This window comes from Salmo salar, chromosome 28, assembly GCF_965601325.2.
Source record: "Salmo salar chromosome 28, fSalSal1, whole genome shotgun sequence".
NCBI classification, from domain to species: Eukaryota; Metazoa; Chordata; class Actinopteri; order Salmoniformes; family Salmonidae; genus Salmo; species Salmo salar.
The window spans coordinates 7,526,174-7,543,786 of record NC_138318.1 but is presented as its reverse complement, the minus strand read 5'-3'; the positions used below and the strand labels follow the sequence as shown (position 1 = coordinate 7,543,786).

General features: G+C 42.5%; 1 protein-coding gene across 7 annotated transcripts in view; it reads left to right on the top strand.

The window, feature by feature from the left end:
• Positions 1-1,600: 1,600 nt before the first annotated feature.
• Positions 1,601-17,613, top strand: part of pkha1 (Pleckstrin homology domain-containing family A member 1) — a 29,653-nt gene continuing 13,640 nt past the window's right edge. For 3 of the 7 annotated variants that reach the window (XM_014178870.3, XM_014178875.3, XM_014178874.3), the window contains exons 1-4: positions 1,601-1,735; positions 14,169-14,341; positions 15,850-15,906; positions 16,619-16,664. In XM_014178870.3, coding sequence (XP_014034345.1) covers positions 14,201-14,341; positions 15,850-15,906; positions 16,619-16,664 — 244 coding nt within the window. In that variant the 5' untranslated portion in view covers positions 1,601-1,735; positions 14,169-14,200. 7 annotated transcript variants of the gene reach the window in all.

Sequence of the window (17,613 nt, the reverse complement as noted above, 5' to 3'; positions counted from 1 at the left end):
CAACCCCACTACCATCCAGAAGGCGAGGTCAGTACAGGTGCATCAAAGCTGGGACGAGAGACTTAAAAAGAGCTTCTATCTCAAGGCCATCAGACTGTTAGATAGTCACCACTAGCCGCCCCCCGCCCAGTACCCTGCCCTGAACTTTAGTCACTGTCACTAGGCGGCCACCACCTGGTTACTCTCTTAGAGGCTGCTGCCCTATGTACATGGTCATGGAACACAATGCTTGTGTTCCTAGCTCCAACAGTGCAGTAATATCTAACAATAATCATACATCTAAAAAGTAAACAAATGGAATTAAGAAATATTAGGACAAGTCCGTAGTATAAATATATATTTCTTAATTCCATTCGTTTAATTTTTAGATTTGTTTTGATTGTTAGCATTTCGCTACACCCACAATAACATCTGCTAAATATGTGTATGCGACCGATAACATTTGATTTGATTTGAAGTATGCATCCTTTTTACTGGGAGGCTATGTGAAATAGTTTTATTTTGGTGAGTTAGAGGGGATATAAAAGTCTTTGATAGGTTTGAATTCTGCTGGCAAAGGACCTTAGTGGCTTTTCAGAGAGCAGAATAGAATAGCACGGATCCGAAGGGAGTAGAATAGAATAGACAGAAACCAAATTAAATAGAATAGAAGGGAACATAATAGGCAAAAATATGATAGGTTTGAATGAATCTGTCTCATTATATGTTTGAAACATATGAACTAAGGTGGGGAAATTGAATATGTGGCCTCAGAAAGTTTTTATCTTTATTTTTTAAATGTAACCTTTATTTAACTAGGCAAGTCAGTTAAGAACAAATTCTTATTTACAATGACGGCCTACACCTATGGGACTCCCAAACATGACCGGTTGTGATACAGCCTGAAATAAAGGTTGGCCTGCTGCATAAAAATATGAAAACTAGCCTACTCTGACCATAAAAACTGTAAGCTCTCCTCTACACATCCCACCTGCCCACCCTCCACCCTCCACCTATTCCCAAATCGTTGGGATAGGAAGGAAATATACACCTGTGTGAAGCTAACCACAATATAGAATAAAAGTCCCCCATTGAAAGTGATTTCAAAATGATAGAAATAGTGGGAATTATGCCATATTTGGGCTAGATAATGTTAAACATTATGATCTTATATAAATTCAACAATTCAACAAAATATACAATATGAATGTTTAGTACATAGTAGGTTGACTGGTGACTTAATGTGGCTCATTTCACTCCGATTTCAAAGTCCAGCAATATGTGCTACGACACAAATATTTGTGAAAACCCTTCATAGTTGTGGTCGGTCTGTCACCGAGTAGGCTGATAACCCATTCCGTGGGTGCAACATCCATAGGTTATGCTGTACAGTGCATATAAGCATATAAGCATGCCCCAATGCAATTCTAAAGTCTAATACATCCACAGTGCGATTTTTTTAGTGTTGAATTAGTTGTCCTTGGTTGCATTTATATAACAACATTCAGACCTTGTTTAGCATTATCTATTGCAAATATGGCATGATTCCACTATTTGCATCCGTTTGAATCACTTTCAATGGGGGGGATTTTATTTTGAAGGCGAACCGCAAATTCCTCTATTGTGGCTTATCCTTATTGTGGCTAGCTTCACACAGATGAAATATACGTGGTGGGAGAGACGTGCTGAAACTCCTTTCGGTTTATCCAAAAAGATCTCTCAAGCTGCCTATAGCATTCGGAAAGAACAGAAACATGTAAGTATTCCGAAAGGTTCTTTATTGTGTTAGCATTCGATGTTAGGATACAACGTAGCTTCGCACGAACACGTAGAGCGCGAGGGACATTGCACGCACCCCGAATGTAAATATAGCCGACATAGCCAATTTTACAGTAGCCGACTTCATTCGATGTTACACTTTTTGATACTGTGTATCAGGACGTTGTTAGAATCAAAGTTACTTTATACAATGTTACTGTCGCACATGATATTTAGGCCTATGTGTTTCTCGTCATATCAGGGAAGTATTATGGTTGTGTGGAATGCTGAACTGTCCTCAATGTGTCACTGTCTGTTATTGTTGTTAAAATACAAACTGCTATGTAGCAGTAGCCTGTAAATCTATCACGTTCAAAAACAACCCGCTAAACCTGATCGACAATGGGCAATTCCACGAGAACGGAATTACGCTGAGACTTTCAGATTTGTCACTTTATGCCAAACAAAAACCATTGATTTCAAAGTTTAACAAATCATACAACTCTATGCACAAGGACTACGTTGGAGCAATTTACACATACATCTTCACAAAAACACGTTTACTTGGAGAACTGTGCAGATGCAACGTTTGGGAACAGTATTACGGTAAAATCTCCCTCGCGTTTTCCAAAAACGGTTAATTATCTGCTCAGAATTAAGATTCAAAGATGTCTGCAGAAAGAATGCGGTTTCAGCTGTGACATGACACCTTGACTTTGAGAAAATCTATTTTGGTTATTGAACTACACTGTCAGTGAAGTGGATTTACACCCAGTAACGGAATGAAATCATAGGTCCCCCTTTCAGTACTAAACATACATGATTAATTATGGATATGAACGTCATTTTATACAAGGTGATGCATCCTGAATAGGTACACAAAGGTAGAAATATGCAATATCATCCTTTGCATATATGGGTATTATTCTACACATTGGCTATTATTCTAATGAGCTCAGCCCCGAAACAAGACCAAATTTGGGTTGCTCAGTAAAAGACCAAATCTGAACCAATCATAGACGTCTATATTTCACAAGTTTGGACATCACAGTATGGCACATCACAGTAGAGTTCAGTACATTATACTGTACTCTAGTGTACTGCACTCTACTGTACTTAACTATACTCTACTTTTCTTTACTGTACTATACTGTGCTTCACTGTACTGTCCAAGAGTGCATAATCGTGAGGGATATAGAGAGCAGCTGTAGCTTCGCGAGGTAACTCGACCTGAATATGCAGTACATGATCCAAGTGATTTGATAGTTGATATTCAGCAGTCAAAAGTATGCCTTATTTACTTTGAAGAACTACAAAATAGTGATTTTTGTTAGACAGCATAGACGGCAGCTCTATAGAGATGAGATTAAAGAAATAATTGTCATCAAATGTAATATTCACAACTGAAATATTTTTGTCAAGTAATGTGAATAAAATATGGTTAATACGTGATAAGCAGTAATGGGCAGTCACTACCATCATGGGACTTTTATTCATTGTTTTATTCTGTGTCATGCATTCAACCAAAATAATCCAAACCAAAATGGGAAAAAAAAAAATATATATATATATATATATATATATATATATATATATATTAATAATCGATATATATTAATAATCGAGCCGAAACTAAACTGACCTCCAAAAAGCCAATCGCTCAGCATTACAGGGTAATCAAATTAAGATCCCACATCTGTATATGGGTCATTCTACAGAAGTGGTGAAAATTGGTGGTTAAAAAAAAGCTAATTCGCATCCCATTTTTCCCAAACTTTCAGTGCACATGTCTTCCAACATATCCCAGGTAGAAACACCTGTACAATACAGTGGCTTGTGAAAGTATTCACCCCTTTGGCATTTGTACTATTTTGTTGCCAAACAACCTGGAATTAAGAGATTTTTGGGGGGGGAGTGTTTATCGTTTGATTTACACAACATGCCAACCACTTTGAAGATACAAAATATTTTTTAAGGAGAAACAAACAATAAATAGGACAGAAAAAACAGAGAACTTGAGCGTGCATAACTATTCACCCCCCCAAAGTCAATACTTTGTAGAGCCACCTTTTGCAGCAATTACAGCTGCAAGTCTCTTGGGGTATGTCTCTATAAGCTTGGCACATCTAGCCACTGGGATTTTTGCCCATTCTTCAAGGCAAAACTGCTCCAGCTCCTTCAAGTTGGATGGGTTCTGCTGGTGTACAGCAATCTTTTAAGTCATACCACAGATTTTCAATTGGATTGAGGTCTGGGCTTTGACTAGGCCATTCCAAGACATTTCAATGTTTCCCCTCAAACCACTCGAGTGTTGCTTTAGCAGTATGCTTAGGGTCATTGTCCTGCTGGAAGGTGAACCTCCCGTCCCAGTTTCAAATCTCTGGAAGACTGAAACAGGTTTCCCTCAAGAATTTCCCTGTATTTTTAATTCCTTCAATTCTGACCAGTTTCCCAGTCCCTGCTGATGAAAAACATCCCCACAGCATTATGCTGCCACCACCATGCTTTACTTTTTTTGCATCGGGACCCAATTTGACCAGGTTGTCTGTCGCAACCCAATATTCGCATAAAAAAACAAATCGGCCAAAATGCAATCTGGAAAACTATTTTTAGTGCTATATTGACAGTAAATGTGACAATTATGACAAGGGAACAACATTCCCACCTTTTCCATTGTTTATAATTACATTTTGCCCATATTCTTGATTTAAGAATATGAATAAGCTCACTGGTTTGAGACCACAAGATCAACTAGATCTGCTAAATAGCGTTAATAGCTCTACATTGAAAATACTGGGATAAAAGAAAAATTGTTCAGGGATGAAGTTAGTTAAAAAAATATATATATATTTTTTTAACTAACTTCATCCCTTAACAATTTTTCTTGATATTTCTAAATACTTTCTACCTGGTTTTAGTCATTTCAGTTTAGACTGGAGTATTTTTTTCATGAACATTTATTTTTTAGACACCCGCTACCCACTCAAAAATCATTAAAAAATGTGGGTTGTGACTGATCAGATGAGAACTGCTGCATTACAGTACAGTACATTATAGATGTCTATGTTGTGGCCAATATTTGGGCTCTTGGGCGGTTTCAGCCCCCCTGCTGAATATGCATCTCAATAGTCTATACTTTTTCCTGTAGTGTGCACTTGTCCACAACCCACATGGTGGTTCTCTGTAGCTCAGTTGGTAGAGCACGGCGCATGCAACTTGCTGTCACAGACGCCATAATGGCACAGATACAAAGATGAGACCTATATATATTTCTATGGTGACTATTGTTTCAATTTTGACCGTTCCGGTTTGGACAATTTAAAAAAATGTATTTTGGACTTTAAAGAATCCCAATAGCTAACATATGGCTGGCTATCTTTAATTTGGACAGATGTATGTCCTAGGAAACATATATTTAAATCCCAAAACCGTAGTTTGAAAAATACATGAAGATATACCAACTTGCTTACTCATTTTCTCCAAAATGTTTGCAGACAGACTACTCACCATGTGGCCATGCTGGAGAGGGGTGCAATCCCCATCCCCTGGTGATAGGGGTGTGGCTTAAGGCACATTCATTCTACAGTATTTTTTATGTACAGTTGAAGTCGGAAGTTTCATTCAAACTCATTTTTCAACCACTCCACAAATTTCTTGTTAACAAACCTATAGTTTTGTCAAGTCTGTTAGGACATCTACTTTGTGCATGACACAAATAATTAGTAGATGATTTCACTTATAATTTACTGTATCACAATTCCAGTGGGTCAGAAGTTTATATACACTAAGTTGACTGTACCTTTAAACAGCTTGGAAAATTCCAGAAAATTATGTCATAACTTTAGAAGCTTCTGATAGGCTAATTGACATCATTTGAGTCAATTGAAGGTGTACCTGTGGATGTATTTCAAGGCCTACCTTCAAACTCAGTGCCTCTTTGCTTGACAATCAAAAGAAATCAGCCAAGACCTCAGAAAAAAAATTGTAGACCTCCACAAGTCTGGTTCATCCTTGGGAGCAATTTCCAAACGCCTGAAGGTACCATGTTCATCTGTACAAACAATAGTACGCAAGTATAAACACCATGGAACCACACAGCCGTCATACCGCTCAGGAAGGAGATACGCTCTGTCTTCTAGAGATGGACGTACTTTGGTGCGAAAAGTGCAAACCAATCCCTGAACAATAGCAAAGGACCTTGGGAAGATGCTGGAGGAAACAGGTACAAAAGTAGCTATATCCACAGTAAAACGAGTCCTATGTCGACATAACCTGAAAGGCTGCTCAGCAAGGAAGAAGCCACTGCTCCAAAACCGCCATAAAAAAGCCAGACTACAGTTTGCAAGTGCACATGGGGACAAAGATTGTACTTTTTGGAGAAATATCCTCTGGTCTGATGAAACAAAAATATAACTGTTTGGTAATAATGACCATCGTTATGATTGGAGGAAAAAGGGGGATGCTTGCAAGCCGAAGAACACCATCCCAACCGTGAAGCACGGGGGTGGCAGCATCATGTTGTGGGAGTGCTTTGCTGCAGGAGGGACAGGTGCACTTCACAAAATAGATGGCATCATGAGGAAGCAAAATTATGTGGATATATTGAAGCAACATCTCAAGACATCAGTCAGGAAGTTAAAGCTTGGGCGCAAATGGGTCTTCCAAATGGACCATGACCCCAAGCATACTTCCAAAGTTGTGGCAAAATGGCTTAAGGACAACAAAGTCAAGGTATTGGAGTGGCCATCAGAAAGCCCTGACCTCAATCCTATAGAAAATTTGTGGGCAGAACTGAAAAAGCATGTGCGAGCAAGGAGGCCTACAAACCTGACTCAGTTACACCAGCTCTGTCAGGAGGAATGGGACAAAATTCACCCAACTTATTGTGGGAAGCTTGTAGAAGGCTACCCAAAACGTTTGACCCAAGTTAAACAATTTAAAGGCAATGCTACCAAATGCTAATTGAGTGTATGTAAACTTCTGACACATTGGGAATGCGATGAAAGAAATAAAAGCTGAAATAAATCATTCTCTCTACTATTATTCTGACATTTCAGATTCTTAAAATAAAGTGGTGATTCTAACTGACCTAAAACAGGGAATTTTTACTAGAATTAAATGTCAGGAATTGTTAAACTGAGTTTAAATGTATTTGTCTAAGGTGTATGTACATTTCCGACTTCAACTGTGTTTCGGTATTGACATCAAAAGGTGGGACAGCTTTTTTTTTTAGGGCAAGGTGTTGAAAAAAGTGTAAAAAATTACAAATTAGATCAGTATCTTTCAATGTAATAGTGCTCAGTGTTTCCCCTAGGATTTTTTTTGCATAGTTGGTAAAGTTAGCGTGGGTGGGGGGTAGTGGGCGTGGCCAATGCTGCAGCCCTCCTCTCCTCAGATTGAGTTTTTTTAAAAGCTAATTTCCTGCAATTTTACACATTTTGGCATGGGACTGAGAGAACATTTTAGAGTTTTAAAGCTAGTTTCCTGCAATTCTACACATTCTGTCATGGAGCTGAGAGTACATTTGTAGTTTAAAGCTAATTTCCTGCAATTCTACACATTTTGCCAGTGCTAATGCTGTGTTCTTATGCTATCTGAGTAACTCAAACATTATAACAAAATCAATGCTATTTTTTTTAATGTTAGATTCTCCCTGAGTCTATTTTTTTGGTTGTTAGTTCTCAAAGATGATCTTATCAGTATATAGCTCCATTATCTTTTCTACATACTTTATCTGGTTTTAGTTGTTTAAGTTTACACTGAAAATGTTTTACCATCCCTATTTCTTTTTTAATCATATATTTTGGAGTGGCGGCAAAGATTTAGCAGTGGCGTCCCGCTAAATTAATTTAGGGGACACAATGATAGTAATATTAGAACAACTCAAGATGTTCTATTCAATTAAAAAAATACAAAAATAAGTAGAAGTTTGGGAGTCAGAGTTTGGGACAGCCACCTCTCAATAAAAAATAGCTCTATAAACAATACATTTGTACTACATTAATTAAAAAATGTTTCTTATTGCCTTGGATTAAATTAGAGCATATCATGATGTGAATAAATGTCCTAAGTTTGGAGACTTAACTGTTTTTTAAAAAGTCTTTCTTTGGAGTTGGGACTGCAATTTGCAGCACTTCTGTAGAATCACCCATTTAAGGAGTAGGTTGCCATTTGGTACACAGACCAAGTGTGCTGTGCTGCTATGTCTGATGGAAATAGTGATGCATACTTCAGCCGAGGCGGTACTCCCACTAATCCACTGTAACAAGGTTGAGGCTGCGCCCTTCAACCACTAGACAGCTGTTTGAATACAAGCAGGCACAAGTGGGCAATGCTGTAACATAGTCACACCACTGTTATGGTTTGGGGTTTTGTAGGGAAGTAGATGTCATACATTTGAAAGACCATCTCATCATTCTGAAGTCAAATGGGAGACATTTTAAAGTTGCTCGGCCTGAAGAAAGTGGAAAAACAAACACAAAATCATACAATGTGTGTAATCAACCATGACAAGGAGGATCTTTGTGCCTATGTGTAGCCAGCCTATATCATTCTGAAACATATTAACATATCTACTATTGTCTGGAGCTGAATGCAATGGAACCATGTCATTTGCATCCTTTTCATATAGGCCTACATAGCACACTGGCTGAGAACACCTACGCCAGAGCAATTTCAACCTTTCCAAATGTAGCAGTAGGTCTTCATATACTGTACAGCCAACTAAGCAGATGATTGTATTCAGTGAAGTGACAGGAAATGGAAATAACACATTGATGTATTACAATGTAAATGTACTTTTTTTTGTACTCAAGACATGTGAGGGCGCACTGAGATACCCGATGGGTTGGACGAAACTTTTCTCGTCAATCGTCTTCACATCATTTTGACTTTAACTGTAAACCAACCAATCCTCCAGTGTTAACGCAATGGAAAGGTCAAATGTTTTATTATCGAAATGCTGAAAGTGTGTGGGCGACGGAGAGAAACTGATGGTGCAGTTTGAGGCCATGTGGTGGCGAGTGATACGGGCGCTGGAGATGGGGGGTGTGAGCATGTGGGTCCGGGTAGGGGTGATGTTTTGTATGTTTGTATGCATCTGTATTTTTATCATTTGGATGTGTATATTTTGTATTATAAAAAATCAGTTATCAGGAAATGACACAATGTGAACCAGTGGTGTGAGCAGGTGGTTGATGTGGCCAAAACCAATAAAGGCCAATCGTCTAGAAAAAAGCTCCACATGTTTAATATAATAATATTAGCTATAATAGGTCTAACCATGTTATTACACCAATCAATTCAACACTGAAGGGAGTGAAGTGTATTTCTGGCAAAGTCAATCTCTTCTTACTTCATACCTGTGCGTTTCTCGTTTGTTTGCCCAAAAAACACACGGTGACTGTTTGAATAACTGAAAACCCCAAACCACACCTTTTTATTGCACTGTTCTATATGTCCCATATACTGTCCCCTATCAGTGATACGCGAAAGTAAGCATGTAACATAATGTAGGAGGGCGTGTGTTGATAGGTATTGGTTACAGAGCGGTTGAGTTTAGGGCCTTGTGCACTCGCAGTGGAAACAAGGACATGAGTCAAAGATGTGTGTGTGTGTGTGGCAGCTTGCATGTGTGGTCGACTATAAAAAGGTTGAATGTCAGCTTGGCCACATTCAGGTTCTCTTTTCTTCTTCTTGCTTTTTCTCTCTCTCTGTTTTCTGGTCCTAAAAATAATACCAAAAACTCAATTCCCTTGTGTGTGTGTGTGTGTGTGTGTGTGTGGCAGGAAACCATGAGATTTGGGAGGCTAGGACTAAGACACAGCTGTACACATACAAAGAGAGCGAGAGAAGGGAAAACTGCAAAGAGAGAGGGTAAGTAGGGATAAAGTCAGAGGGAGGAGACAAGCAGATGGAGAGGGAGGGAGCTATTCTGAGGTCCTGGTACTTTGGCCCCAGGAGGGCCCCTGCTCTGCTCTGTGTGTCGCTCTGGACACAGGAGGTCTGCAGCCAGGTGGCTAGGTGGTCTTGCTTTTGTTCCAGCGCATCACTGACACCTGATTTCAGCTTGTCCGCTTATTATGGTCTTCAGTTTAGATAGTTAATTGAAGTCTTCAATTGTCTTATATTTTGACAGTTAGTTTTCAGCAATGTCTTTCCACAGCTAACACAGGTAGCATACAGTGTTGGTTTTCATTTGACGGTTTCGGCTTCTTTGGAAGCTGGTGTACAAAAAAACAGGGGTGTATCTATCTTTCTCTTGCTCGCGCTCTCTCTCCACCCCCTCTCTTTCTCCCTCTCTCCTCCCCCTCTCATTATCTCTGGTTGGTATGCAAACACTGTTTATCTTCCTTGTTGTGACCCCATTAGACAGATATTTTTGTTGCATTCCAGACACACTGTAATTAGGTTGAATGACTGAAAGCACATCCAACTTGTTACACTAGGCCTACAGTACACAAGTTGGATATGAAAAGAGCACCCAGTCTAGTAACTTAGTGCGGGACCCGTCCAGGCAGAGGGCACATTCGTAATGGCACTCTATTCTCTAAAGTGCTCTACTTTTGACCAGAGCCCCTGGTCAAAAGTAGAGCACCATCTACAGAATCGGGTGGCGTTTCAAAAAGCAGCCTGAGCGTATGGCCCAGGGAATGCAGTGAATGATCCATGAACACCAGAGCTTTTAATGGATATGTGCTGTAGCATTCAGGCCCATAGCCAGAGAGCCAGTCAAGGAGCATCAGCGTGTCCCAAGTGACAATTTTGTCGCGGAAATCAGCCTTGTTTACATAGCGGGGATGAAAAGAACATCATTTTTGGCTGTAATGGTCTTCCGAATTAGAAGCGTTAGCGCATCACACTGTTCATATAGCACTGGACGCTAAACAGCTCGAATCCCGTTGTGACGCTGTGGTGGACACTTTGGCGTGACGGGCCCCATGTAATGTTTTCACGGTTTCAAATATCTGTCCACAACGCCTCAGGCGACCTGTCTTCTCAACACCCTAACCTCACGGGAATGTCTGGAGGCTGAGAATGACTGAGCTCTCCTCTTACATCTTACTGTGCGTGTCTCTGCTTCCTCACCGCATAGTCACACACGCATGCACTGAGCCGTGCATTGTTTGTACCGTCACTGCAGACTCTGTTCCTCATTTCCTTCGTTATAGCACAGCAGCAGTGTCCTGTCTGCAGGACACCGCTACTGTACAGACCTGTGTGTGTGTTAAGTTTTAATGTCACGTGCACAAGTGCAGTGAAATGGCTTTTTTGCAAGGTTTAAACCCAACAATGCAGTAATTGATATCAATGTAGTACTACAAATAACAAAAGGTAGTACAAAAACACACAAGGTATGAAAATAAGAAGAGCACGAGATAGTAAGAAAGCGTACTATATACAGGGTCAGTTTCAGTACCATATTTACAATGTGCAGGGATACTGGAGTGATAGAGGTATAGGGGTAAGGTGACTAGGCATAAGGATATATCATAAACAGAGTAGCAGCAGTGTATATGATGATTGTGTGTGTGGTGAGTCAGTATAAATGTGTGTGCATGTTATGTGTATGTGAGCAAATTATGGGTGTGGGCGTGTCAGTGTGCATGTGCGTGCGTCAACTCCGATTGTCTGTTTATCCATTTTGTTTGCTATTTATCAGTCTTATGGCTTGGGGATAGAAGCTGTTCAGGATACTGTTGGTGTCAGACTTGATGCACCGGTATGGCTTGGGTGGCTGGAATCTTTTCAGGATTTTCCTCGCCTTCCTTTCACACCACCTAATATAGAGGTCCTGGATGGCAGGGAGCTCAGCTCCAGTGATGTACTAGGCTGTCCCTCACCACCCACTGTGGTGCCATGGGATCGAGGGCGGTGCTGTTGCCATACCAAGCAGTGATGCAACCATTGAAAATGGTCTCAGTGGTGCAACTGTACAACTTTTTGAGGATTTAAGGGCCCATGCCAAACCTTTTCAACCTCCTGATGGGGAAGAGGCACTGTCACGCCTTCTTCACGACTGTGCGAGTGTGTAGTCCATTTATGTCCTTAGTGATTTGGACACCGAGGATGCCTACCATTGTTGTGTAATCAGCAAACTTGATGATGGAGTTGGAGGCGTGCGTGGCCACACAGTCGTGGGTGAACAGGGAGTACAGGAGGGGACTAAGAACACACCCCTGTGGGGCCTCAGTGTTGAGGGTCGATGTGGTGGAGGTGATGTTGCGTACCCTGGGGTCGGCCTGTCAGGAAGTCCAGGATGCAGTTGCAGAGGAAGGTGTTCAGTCTCATGGTCCTAAGCTTGGTCACGACAATGGTGTTTAACGCTGAGCTGTAGTCAATGAACAGATTTCGTCTATGAATCTATTGGGGTGGTATGCAAATTGGAGTGGGTCTAGGGTGTCTAGGGTTATGGAATTGATGTGTGTCATAACCAGCCTCTCAAAGCACTTCATGATTACATATGTGAGTACTAGAGGGTGGTAGTCATTGGCATGAAGCCTTAGAGTTCTTGGGAACAGGGATGATTGTGGTCATCTTAAATCATGTGGGGATTACAGACTGGGACAAGGAGAGGTTGGAAATGACTGTGAATTTGCCTGCCAGCTGTTCTGCGCATGCTCTGAGAACGCGCCCTGAAATACCACCCTGCGGTGTGTGTGTGTGTGTGTGTGTGTTGGGATCTCCAGGGCACCTGGCCAGGCTAAGTGTGTTAATCCCAGTGTGTTTACTCACCCAGCAGTGCTGTTCCTGTGCATCAGCCTGAACCCCTGAGCCACAGCCTTAACGCTGTGTGTTAGTTATTCCCACTGGGCCAGAGGTCACGTCACTACCTAGCAGCCCCTCTGAACACCAAATGCTCCCCCCAACGCTTCAGGCTCAACTTCAATGTTCCCCAATGCCCGTGATTGACGGGGGAGGGCGACATGGGAAACTGGCCTTGGAGAGATCCCATGGTCTGGGTGCATGCCATCCAGCCAGCTGAGCCTCACACTGGAGCGGAGCGGCCCGTTTGTAAACAGTCCCATGCCTCAGCCACGCTCACACTTCCTCCCCCTGGACAGACCCGGGGCGGCAGGAAATTTGGACCGTTGGTCTGTGTGCATGCTTGCATGGCCGGGCCTAGCTTTAAGCACCATTACCTCAACACCACATACAGGAGCTGGGGCCTCAGGCCTGGGCCCTTTGATGTCAGAAGGCTTTAGATAGTTGAAGATGCAGTCCAGGATCTTAAGCACTTACAAATTTGTAACATATTGTACAAATTTGAATGACATTTTTTTTGTTTTTAATATACTGTATATATTTTTTTTGCAGGATGTAACATATACTAAATGGATGACACAGTACATAATTGTGCACAATTTTTGGGGACGTGTTTTGGCTCGTGAGCACTACTTTCAAAACTCCTTGCTGAAATGATAGAAAATCTTTCGAGCGTCACTTTAAGCTATACTCTACCCTGACTATGGCCTCAATACAGCACGCTCACTATGGTCGTGTTCATGGGCACACTAAATGTTCAAACAGTTTGCAACTTAAAGAGCGTGTCTTATTGGACAGTTCCAGGTAGTCCATCCCTGTTTGGTCTGTCGTCTTCCGTTTGGTGCCTAATGAACACAACCCAACGGCCTCTGGTATTTGCAGTATCATTTTAAAACCGTCGAGAACATCAGCAGATGCACTTTTTGAAGCTTTGCACGGTGCGTCAGGGACTATGCAGGGGGAAGTTGTGCCGTAGTTAGTTCGACTAACCTATTGGGGAAAGTAGAAAAGGTCACTGAACGTTACCACATTAACATTTAGATGACCTGTTTTTCCTGCGCTTCGCATATAATTTATGGAAAGAAACACTTTGTTTTCAGAGAGATCATGAAGAGAGTTGGACTTGTGTTGAACTCATCAGTGTTTGGCTGTCATGGCATTTTAAAGGGGCAGTCTGGGATTCAAGGGGCTACAGGTGAGTAGGAGAGCGTAAGCAGCATAAGCCTTCCACCTCTCTCTGTAGCCAGCGTTGAAATGTTGACTTATGGCATTATAAACCCTCCCTAAGCCCCTTGTGAAATCTGCCCACTTGTATTCATATCAGGGATAAGCCGTGCCCCTCTGCTATTGGTGTGGTAGAGCGAGAGAGAGGGGAAGGGAGGGGAGTGTTGAATGTGACTGTCCCATAAAGAGTAGGAATGGTGTAGTAGCTGTGTACCGTTGACTACAGCTGTAGACTAGACCTAACTTATCGCTTCTTTGTCTGCTTAGCTGAAAGACCGAATTTTTGTATTTAAAAAAAAAAAAAATTGGACTCCTGCTTGCTCTCTCCCTCTTGTCTCTCTCCTATCGCTTTCCACTTCCTCTCTCTTTCTCTCTATCACCCCCCCAAACACGCACACTCCTCTTCCTCTCTCTCTCTCGCCTCCTCATCATCTCCTCCTTAGCAGCAGTGGAATGAGCAGGCTGAGGCGGGGAGATGCCTTACGTGGATCGGCAGAACCGGATCTGTGGCTTCCTGGACATCGAGGAGAATGAGAACAGCGGCAAGTTCCTCCGACGCTACTTCATCCTGGACACCAAGGAGGGTAGCCTGGTATGGTACATGGACAACCCACAGGTAGGACAGCAGAGGAGTACAGACGCAGACACACGTACACAGAACAGACACACGCACATACCTTGGGACGTGTAGTTCTGGACTACATGCATTTCACAGCGGAGATCATGAGTTGGGCTGTGACGCTCTCACTACCCTCAACAGTCGTCATTCTCTGTCTGTTTGCTTAACGCATGCATTTAGGCTGATGTCATTACTTGAATGGGCAGCAGCTGAAACTGACTCATGTACTTACTGTGTGCACTGTAGTAGGACAATGGCAGTCAGATGGATTGAATAGCTGCTTGTGTTTGGACTGAGCTAATCTCATAACGTGTTGGACTGGATTGATCTGTCTGGTCTGGCCAGACCTCTCTGGGCCCCATCAAGAAGAAATGTGTGTGTCGTCCGCTGGGGAGATGATGTTACATCTGGGATAACAAACCCCCCCCCACACACACACACACACCGCAACCCGTACGTCTGCCCAGCCATCCGTCGGTCCATTCGTCCGTCTACCTGTCCATCCCCCCCAGATCTCTACTCTTGTGACGTGTGGAGTAAGGCTCATGACCTGAGCTTTTTCATCTCTGAACTTCTTCTGGCATTTTACGCTCCCGTCGATATAAAGTCAAGCTGCTTTACAGTTGGAACAGTAGTGCTCTATAGCAGGGGTACTCGAGTACTATTTGAGAAGGTCCGGTCACACAAATTTCCTAGGTGGCAAAGGTCCGGGTGGATAATGTAATTTATCCGCGTAGTAACACCCACCCCCAAACTGTTCACACCCCTCTTGTTGGTGGAAGAAAATGTTGCTGTTTTATAGCTAATTTCCTGCAATTGTATGCGTTCTTCCATGTCTTGTGTGCTTGTGATACCGGGGTCGAAGCCTGTCCCGTTCTTGTCCGTATTGACCCCGTTCTGGGTCCGGATCCGGTCAGCGGTCCGCCAGTTGAGTATGGAGGCTCTATAGTATAACAGCAGTGTTACTGATTTGGACATTCCTTTACATGGCATAAAATGACAAGAGAAAGGATTCATCTTGTAAACCTGATGTAGATGCTAACCAATCAATCAAACATCGGTGTAAACAGAAAATAAACTCTCCTGAGAATGCTGCTTTGCAGGCCATTTAAATGCATGTCATCTTGTTTGGCTGGGAGTGGGAGCTCAGTGAGGAATACTTGTACAAAGACCGATTTGGTCATGCCCCCAAAAAAAGATGTAATTTATTGATGCTGCCCTGGGCTCTGAATTATTTAATTCAGTTTAGTTTCCATCTCCTTCTCCAAGACCTGCTAAGGTTTCATGCTTTATCACTGTTGAATTTCTTGGATTCTCAGACAGTTTTCAGACTCTTAAGTTCTGTTCTCAAGTTCACTCCGGTTCTATTCTCCTCCGAACCTTCTCTAGCTGTCCCTTTGATTTCCTGTTCTACCACTGTCCTATTAATGCACTTTATATCATATTGTTTTCAGGTTTGCGATCTCACAATTTCTCTCTCCTCTCTCTCTCCGTCTCATGTTTAGAACCTGCCCAAAGGAGCTGAACATGTTGGCTCCCTCAAACTCTCTTACATCTCAAAGGTCAGTCAAGTTGTCCAATTATATCTTGTCTGACAGACACAGACATGGCAAACCACAGACTTAGGTGTGAACATCCAGTGTTTCCCTTAGGTTTTTATTTATTTGGTGGTGGCAACCGTGGTGGGGGTCATAATAGCCGTGGTCAGCACATTGGCGTGGTTTAAATGGGTCCATATTTGGCGGCAGAGAGAAAAATGTGCAGGTTTTTTTTGGCTAATTTCCTATTATTCTGTACATTTTTCCATGGAGCCGAGATATATATATTTTTTCCTTTGTGAAAACAAATTTCCCGCCATTATATGCATTTTTCCATGGCTAATTCTGTGTTCTTATGCTCAAACATTATAATATAAAACCATTGGACGCCAATTGGGGCCCCTGGGGAGGTGCCCTGCGTGTCCTGTCAGTAATCCAGCCATGACAAAAATGCTCCTAAATTCATATTTATTTTTAAATTCTCCTTGACAGTCTAGCTTTTATTTATGGGGTTTTCTAGTTCTTAAAGATTATGATATAAAACAATACATAGGTAAATGATCTATTCTACATCCTTTCTGTTTAGTCATTTTAAGGTTCTGCTGAAAGTGTTTTTCTATTCCGAAAATGAATAGCAGCGATCGGGTGCCGTTGCTAAATGCGTATATGGGAAACATTAACATCTGCCCCACTTCCACTCATTCTCTTCCTCTCTTTCTATCACTCTCTCTCCTAGGTGAGTGATGCCACCAAGCTGCGACCCAAGGCGGAGTTCTGCTTCGGTAAGTCCTACAACCTCTGGATTTGACACAGTGGATCCGTGAACCAAATGTTTGCGACACTCGATGGTGGTTTTTATATGTGTATGAGTACTGTGTGTTCTGGCTAGCGCAGTGGTAAGTATTGTCTCTCAGTTTGGCGCTGGTTGGTGGCATTGTGCTGTCTGAGGGGGCTGTGAAGGAGGAAGCAGGGGCACTGGGGAGGGAGCGTTCGGGGGTTGGTAGTAGGCTTGTAGCGAGGAGGCCCCTAACCTTCAGCTATTGTTCATCAGCGTAGACCGGACAAACACACTGTAGGGGGCTTTGTCAACTCCTCTCCAGGGGATTCAAACGAGAAACCAGGGCCTCGTAACATGTGCTTTACACACACACACACACAATACTTAGGGTCTTCAGTGTCATTCTCTCAGGGCCCCTTCATACTAATTGGACTAGAATGAGTTAGTTCACTAAGGTGGATGATGTGAGGCCCCGTGCAGCTCATAGATGGTAGCCAGTAATTGCACTGTTCACCTGTCCCCTCCCTCCACAGTCTCCTTTTCCCTCTTTTCCTCCCTCCCTACGTTGCGGAGGTTTGGATGGGACAGTTTCCTATATGACGTGCTGTTGTTCAACAGGCCCTTTGTCCCTCAGCAGCCCCAGTCAGGAGTATAGCTCCCCCACACTCAATAGAAGGAAGCAGTAGGATGACCCGCCGGTAACTGCAAAGCGCTGGCTCGACCCAAGCATGTCATTGGATGAGGGGGGTGTCGGGGTCTCGCACTTTCCTGCATGACAGGATGCTGGCGTCCCAATCGGAACCCCCCCTCTCTAAATCTCTGGGCTATTTTTAGCCTAGTTATTTGCATGATCCAGATCCACTTTTGGATTCCTCCCCCAATAGTCCCATCAATCTATTCCGCCACTACACAGCTTTGTGTTGTGACTGCAGTTTCAGGACTAGCTACCTGAC